Consider the following 7,887-nt stretch of genomic DNA (forward strand, 5'->3'; position numbering starts at 1 on the left):
ACATAAGCCAAACAGGGCACATGGGTCAGTTGTCCCTGTTGGAGGGTGGAGAGGAGGTTGGTGCCATTGTCGCAAACCACCATACCTGCCTTCAGCTGGCGTGGTGTAAACCACCTCTGAATCTGCCCCTGCAGAGCTGACAGAATCTCTGCACCAGTGTGGCTCCTGTCCCCTAAGCACACCAGCTCAAGCACCGCATGGCATCTTTTTGCCTGCGTGCTTGCGTAGCCCATTGAACGCCTATGGAGCACTGCTGGTTCTGAGGACAAATCAGCACAGGAAGAGGCCATGGAGGAAGAAGAAGAGGAGGGGGTGGAGGAGAGAGGTGTGGCAGAATCACCACTCGTAGAATTTTGGAGGCGTGGTGGCGGAACAACCTCCAACACTACTGCACCCTGTCCTGCATCCTTTCCAGCTGCCAGAAGAGTCACCCAGTGCGCAGTGAAAGGTAGGTAACGTCCCTGTCCATGCCTGCTGGACCATGAGTCAGCGGTAATATGCACCTTACCGCTGACCGCCCTGTCCAGCGAGACCAAGACATTGCCTTCCACATGCTGGTAGAGAGCCGGAATCGTCTTCCGTGAGAAAAAGTGGCGTTTGGGAACCTGCCACTGAGGAACCGCACATTCCACAAACTCATGGAAGGGGGCAGTGCCTACCAACTGAAAAGGCAGCAGTTGAAGTGTTAGCAATTTAGCCAAGCTAGCATTCAACCGCTGGGCATGTGGATGGCAGGGAGCGAACTTCTTTTGGCGGTGCAGCAGCTGGGGCAGGGAAATTTGGTACAATCTGATGTCAGTGTACCAATAGCAGATTGACTGCAAGTACTTGGCTGTAACACACCTAATTCTACGCCTTCAATCCTCTCAGTGCAGGTTTCAGAGAGGACTGAAAGTATAGTGGGGTTGGAGATCCCAGCTGATGAGGAGCAAGGAGAGGTCCGCTTTGTTCTTTGGTGTGGGTCTTTTAGGTACGCTTGCCAACGAACTGCATGGCAGGTCGACATATGTCTGGTCAAGCATGTGGTGCCCAAGCAGGTGATGTTTTGGCCATGCGAGATACGCTTGAGACATATGTTGCAAATAGCAGCGGTGGGATCTGATGCACTCGTCTCAAAAAAGGCCCACACCAAAGAATTTTTGGAATAATGCGCAGAGACAGCAGCACCCTGCACATGCGGAGCTCTGCGGTGTGATGCAGTCGGTGTGCTGCCCTTAAGCTAGCCCCTGGAGGGCATCCTGCCTCATTGGAGATGTGCCTCCTCCTACGCCTCCTCCTCTCTCCTATCAGGCACCCACTTGGAGTCAATCACCTCATCATCCCCTCCTTCCTTATCACTGGAGCAAACCTGGCAGTATGCTGCAGCTGAGGGAACATGACTGCCAGATTGCTGTCCTTCTTGGGCACCCCCTCTCTCTGGGCTCACGTTACTGCCTTGCTCTAGCTGGATACCATCATCGGAGCCTTCAAAACGCTAGGCATCCACCTGGAGCATGTACCCAACACTGTGGTCAAACAGTTCGGGGGACTCCTCAGGAGGACATGGTGGGGCTAGGGAAGGAGTGACTGATGCCATTGAGCCGAGGGAAGAGGCCGCGTTGGCAGCTGCTTTGGCAGACAAAGTACCCTGAGCCTGGGTGAGAGAGGATGAGGAGGATGAGGACGGCTTGGTCATCCACTCTACCAAGTCTTCCGCAAAAAAAGGACAAGCGTGTCCCACGGCCACGTGCTGATGAGGATGCATCGTCTCCACAACCAGCACTGTTGCCTCTAGACACAGAGCCTGCTTGCCCTCTTTTATTGGCTTGTGACTGCCTCTCCTTGTTGGCCTTCCAGACATACTAATGGCCTGCAGTGAGATGTAGCTGCACAAAGCTGGGATGCATATTTTATATATATATATATATATATATATATATATATATATATATATATATATATATATATATACACTGATACTGCAGCTAGCAGAATCAACTGCCTGCCTGTAGTATTATTAGTATGAGAACACCAGCAATTGTCTTCAGGTAGCTTTAGGTGCACACTGTGCAGAGGACACAGTACACTAACTGTAAATACTGTAGCTGCCTTACTGTGGTATTAATAGGAGCAGAACAACAGCAATTATCTTCAGGTAGCTTTAGGTGCACACTGTGCAGAGGACGCAGTACACTAACTGTAAATACTGTAGCTGCCTGCCTGTGGTATTAATAGGATCAGAACAACAGCAATTGTCTTCAGGTAGCTTTAGGTGCACACTTTGCAGAGGACGCACTACACTAACTGTAAATACTGCAGCTGCCTGCAGTACTAATAGGATCAGAAGAAAACCACCAATTTTCTTCAGGTAGCTTTAGGTGCACACTGTGCAGAGGACTCACTACACTAACTGTAAATACTTCAGCTGCCTACGGTACTAATAGGATCATAAGAACACCACCAATTTTCTTCAGGTAGCTTTAGGTGCACACTGAGCAGAGGACGCACTACACTAACTTGTAAATACTGCAGCTGCCTGCGGTACTAATAGGATCAGAAGAACACCACCAATTTTCTTCAGGTAGCTTTAGGTGCACACTGTGCAGAGGACGCACTACACTAACTTGTAAATACTGCAGCTGCCTGCGGTACTAATAGGATCAGAAGAACACCACCAATTTTCTTCAGGTAGCTTTAGGTGCACACTGTACAGAGGACGCACTACACTAACTGTAAATACTGCAGCTGCCTGCGGGAATAATAGGATCAGAAGAACACCACCAATTTTCTTCACGTAGCTTTAGGTGCACACTGTGCAGAGGACGCACTACACTAACTGTAAATACTGTAGCTAATAGGACTAATAACATCAGAAGAACACAGGGCCAACGTGCAGGCGGCCTTATATAGTGTGGGGCGTGTACTAAACCCCCTGAGCCATAATTGGCCAAAGCCACCCTGGCTTTGGTCAATTAGGGCTCTCTGTACAGACAGCGCTGTGATTGGCCAAGCATGTGGGTCATAGTGCATGCTTAGCCAATCATCAGCCAGCAATGCACTGCGATGCCACAGTGAATTATGGGCCGTGACGCGCCACTCGAATTTGGCACGAACGGCCCATAACGGTCGAACATGCGATGTTCGAGTCGAACATGGGTTCGACTTGAACTCGAAGCTCATCCCTAGTGGCTAACATGGGAAGTGGCTGGGGAGTGACCTGGTTGGTGGTGAGTGTGAAATGGATGATGTGTTTCAAGTTTCTGTCACGTTCTTTTACCTTTGCGGTAATGCATACTGCCCTCTGAAAAGTGATCTGTGGTGGATTGCTTTTCAACGAGTGGTATAGCAGCAGCTGACAGGCGTTCATGAGGTGCTACTGGCGCCTCCTTGTCTTTTTTTTTACATCGCCGAATGGTAGATTTACATTGTTGGACTATGCTGCTACTGCGAGTGAGTTTGGCTTGCAGTTGCAGAGTGGCCCCATTGAAATCAATAGGCGATTTTGACAGGCGGCAGTCAAACTCTGCAGACTCCAAGCTGTCCAATGAGCTCAGTGCCTCTGACAAGAAGTGAGGCGTGCCAGCTTGTATTTAAACTGGCCGCTCTGTATGTAGCTTCTGACAGGCCGCACGAGGAACCCCGTATCTATGGAATCATAGATGATAGGGACCCCAAATTGACCAGTGGTGGGGAAGGTCTTCAGCAACATACCCCCCAAATTTGGGGTCTCTGTGACCCCTGGTCGCCGAGCCACGACTCTCAAAGTCATTGTTTTTTTGGGGGGGGGATTTCTTTTTTGGGCAAATGGGCATATCTTAAAAGGGTTGTAAACCTTCGTGTTCTTTCACCTTAATGCATCCTATGCATTAAGGTGAAAAAACACCTAGCACTGACCGGCCCCCCCCCCTGTTTTACTTACCTGAGCCCCGTATTTCCCTCACCCGGGGACGCGCTGTCCCTCTCTCCACGGGGGGGTCCCGGCTCTTGATTTGGTAGATTGATAGCAGTGCAGCCATTGGCTCGAATCCTTATCCTTTGATCCTACCGGGTCAAACTTTATTCAGCAATGATGCATTTATAGATGACATCAGTATGTGCATGCATGATATACAAAAATATTTACAAAAATGTGAGGGTGTACTCACTTTTGTGAGATATTGTATATATTAGATCAGTGGTCTCCAAACTGCGGCCTGGGGGGCAGATGCGGCTCCTTGCTTGCTTTTATCTGGCCCTTAGGGCAATTATTTTCATCCACTGACTCCAATGATGGGACGTTATTCCTCCCACTCACACCACACCAGAAATGGAGCATTGTTTATTCCAACTGATGTCAGGACTTTTTCAACTCCCAATGGCAACAATCCGGCCCCCCTTAAGTCTAAAGGAGAGTAAACTGGACCTTTGTTTAGAAAGTTTGGAGACTCCTGTATTAGATAATGGTGTGGGTAGGCTAGCTAGGGAATTTATTTGTTAATCTGTCTGTGCATTTCGATCAGGGAGAGCTTATTACAGGGATTGGACCCTAAACTAAATACATGGTGGTCTTCCACCCTTTATGCTCCCTGACCACATAGATCTGTTTGTGCAAACAAATGAGTACCTAAAAGGTTTTGTATTGTGTCACTAAAGTGACAGCTGCTATGATTCTGCTATGATTCCACAGGAAATGACCTTATACAACCCTTAACCACCGACACGTGCGATAAATTACCGCATGAGAAAATGCGGAAGCTACCGAACAATCAAAAAAATACAGCATTCGTTATTTAACCCTAAATTCTTAGTAAATTAAACTTTCACAACTGATTTACCGCATGCGGTATTTTAGCACATTTTATTTGCCATTATTTAACTCTTAGTGAATTGACCCCTTAGAGCAGTGGTTCTCAACTCCTGTCCTCAGGGCCCACTAACAGGCCAGGTTTGCAAGATAACTGAAATACATCACATGTGATATCATTTGCTGCTCAGTGAATGCAGTATTCTAGTCTGCATCTCCCCCAAGGTAATACTTAAAATCTGGCCTGTTGGTGGGTCCTGAGGACTGGAGTTGAGAACCACTGCCTTAGAGCTTTGGAGAGAGATAAGTAAACACTACAAATATATGTGCTTTGCTCAGATTTATTGACTGGGGTTTGCAGATAATTCAACTACCTCCTGCCCACCGTATAGTAAAATGATGGCGGGCAGGATCCCCTCTCATTCTGTGTCACCGCCATCGTGTGCGCCTGCTGTTTCTAGGACATGCCGCGACCTCAATCTGGGTAAAGAGCCGATGACTCTCTGTGTGACCAATCACAGCCGATCACATGTAAACATGCTGTTTTTCGGCTCTCCTCGCTTCACACTCTGTCAGTGTGAGACGAGGAGAGCTGATCAGTGGCATCTCCTCGCAGCAGAGTGTGTAGAGGTAATCAGGACACTGATCATCAATGTAGCCCCAGCAGTGCCACCTATCGGTGCCCAGCAGTGCCACCAATCAGCGCCCAGCAGTGCCACAAATCAGCACCCAGCAGTGCCACCAATCAGTGCCCAGCAGTAACGACAATCAACGCCCATCAGTGCCTGCTCATCAGTGCTGCCCATGAGTGCCACCTATCCATGCCACCTATCAGTGCCCATCAGTGTCACTTATCAGTGCCCACCAGTGCCACCTATCAGTGCTGCCTATCAGTGCTCATCAGCGCTGCATATCAGTGGCACCTATCAGTGCCCATCATTGCATCATATTAGTGCCTCCTCACCAGTGCGACCTAATCAGTGCCCTTCAGTGCCTATCAGTGGCAATCGGTGAAGTCTATCAGTGCCCATCCGTTCGGCATATTAGTGCCTCCTCATCAGTGCCCTTCAGTGCAGCCTATCAGTGGCCATCAGTGAAGGAGAAAAATTACTTATTTACAAAATTTACTGACCGAAACTAAGAAAAAAGGTTTTGTTTTTTTTTCAAAATTTTCGGTCTTTTTTCGGCAAAAAATAGAACCCCAATAAATACCTCCAAAAGAAAGCTCTATTTGTGGGAAGAAAATGATAAAAAATGATTTATGAGTACAGCGTTGCATGACTGTGCAATTGTCATTCAAAGTATGAAAGCGCTGAAAGCTGGCCTGGGCAGGAAGGGGGTGAAAGTTCCTGGTATTGAAGTGGTTAATCCAGCTATCTGTAAATTAATTAAATGGAGTTGTAGAATCACCGGAGGAGGAGAACAGCAGAATGCAGAAGACAAGGAAAGTGTGATAAAGAAAACGGGCAGGGAGGGGGTGGAGATGCAGCTCAATGCATACATAAAGCCAAAGACAAAAAGGAAATACATTGCAGCCTATCAGACCTTGAATGTGGTGGCTGCATTAGGTGAATGCGGAACTATGCCCTTCTCCCCCACTCCTAATGCATGTGTGTTACACCCTGCATCCATCCTCTGCCCCCTTGCTCCAGATGCCCATCATTGCCATTTAGTGGGCACTGCACATGCATGGCCAATCACTAGCTTTCTAGTGGCTAGCAAGTAATTGTGATTTTCATGTCAGCTGTGGGTGGATGAGGTGGAGAGTGGGCATGTTGGAGCCCAGTGTGATAGCAGTAGCGGTCAGGGCAGACAGAAGTCACTGCCCGCTGGTTGCCAGCCACTGATTTAGAGCATACATGCAGTGAGGGGGTGCCCTGCCTACTACTGCACCCAGGTCAACTATCCCTCCTGCCCACCCCTTGTCCCAGCCATGGTTACAGGGGGAACTCAGAAAACACACTGCTGTGTTCATGCTACTGACATGTCATTTTGCCTTTAGTACCACTTCAACATCTCTGCTGGAGGGATCACAAATACAACAATACATTCTACAATGTATCACTCACATGTATGATAGAGGAGCAGGAGGAGGACACGGGTCTTCCCGTCCAAGGCGACCTCCGCTATTCTCATCTTCATATTCTGATTAAAGATCAAAGCTCACAAAGATCTCCACCTCAGTCTGTGCCCTATAACTGAAAGCGAAACTGAACAGGAGACTGAAGAATCCAGATTACCTGGAACACGGGATCCTCCCTTCTATATATCTACCTATCAATCTGAATAATAGGATCAAACGTAGCTCAGCAGGATCCTATATACAGTATCTCACAAAAGTGAGTACACTCCTCACATTTTTGTAAATATTTTATTATATCTTTTCATGTGACAACACTGAAGAAATGACACTTTGCTACAATGTAAATTAGTGAGTGTACAGCTTGTATAACAGTGTAAATTTGCTGTGCCCTCAAAATAACTCAACACACAGCCATTAATGTCTAAACTGCTGGCAACAAAAGTGAGTACACCCCTAATTGAAAATGACCAAATTGGGCCCAAAGTGTCAATATTTTGTGTGGCCACCATTATTTTCCAGCACTGCCTTAACTTTCTTGGAGTTCACCAGAGCTTCACAGGTTGCCACTGGAGTCCTCTTCCACTCCTCCATGATGATATCACGGAGCTGGTGGATGTTAGAGACCTTGTGCTCCTCCACCTTCCATTTGAGGATGCCCCACAGATGCTCAATAGGGTTTAGGTCTTGAGACATGCTTGGCCAGTCCATCACCTTTACCCTCATCTTCTTTAGCAAGGCAGTGGTCATCTTGGAAGTGTGTTTGGGGTCGTTATCATGTTGGAATACTGCCCTGTAGCGCAGTCTCCAAAGGGCGGGGATCATGCTCTGCTTCAGTATGTCACAGTACATGTTGGCATTCATGGTTCCCTCAATGAACTGTAGCTCCCCAGTGCCAGCAGCACTCATGCAGCCCCAGACCATGACACTCCCACCACCATGCTTGACTGTAGGCAAGACAAACTTGTCTTTGTACTCCTCACCTGGTTGCCACCACACACGCTTCACTGACACCATCTGAACCAAAAAATTTTATCCTGGTCTC

General features: G+C 47.9%; 1 protein-coding gene across 1 annotated transcript in view; it reads right to left on the reverse strand.

Moving 5' to 3' along the window:
- Positions 1-6,989, reverse strand: part of LOC141148554 (uncharacterized) — a 456,462-nt gene extending 449,473 nt beyond the window's left edge. Inside the window, exon 1 of the mRNA XM_073636103.1 lies at positions 6,832-6,989. Within this exon, the coding sequence (XP_073492204.1) occupies positions 6,832-6,904 (73 nt within the window). The 5' untranslated portion in view covers positions 6,905-6,989. The remainder of the gene's footprint in view (positions 1-6,831) is intronic.
- Between the last annotated feature and the right edge of the window lie 898 nt (positions 6,990-7,887).

This window comes from Aquarana catesbeiana, linkage group LG06 (genome assembly GCF_042186555.1).
Source record: "Aquarana catesbeiana isolate 2022-GZ linkage group LG06, ASM4218655v1, whole genome shotgun sequence".
In the NCBI taxonomy this organism is placed as follows: domain Eukaryota; kingdom Metazoa; phylum Chordata; class Amphibia; order Anura; family Ranidae; genus Aquarana; species Aquarana catesbeiana.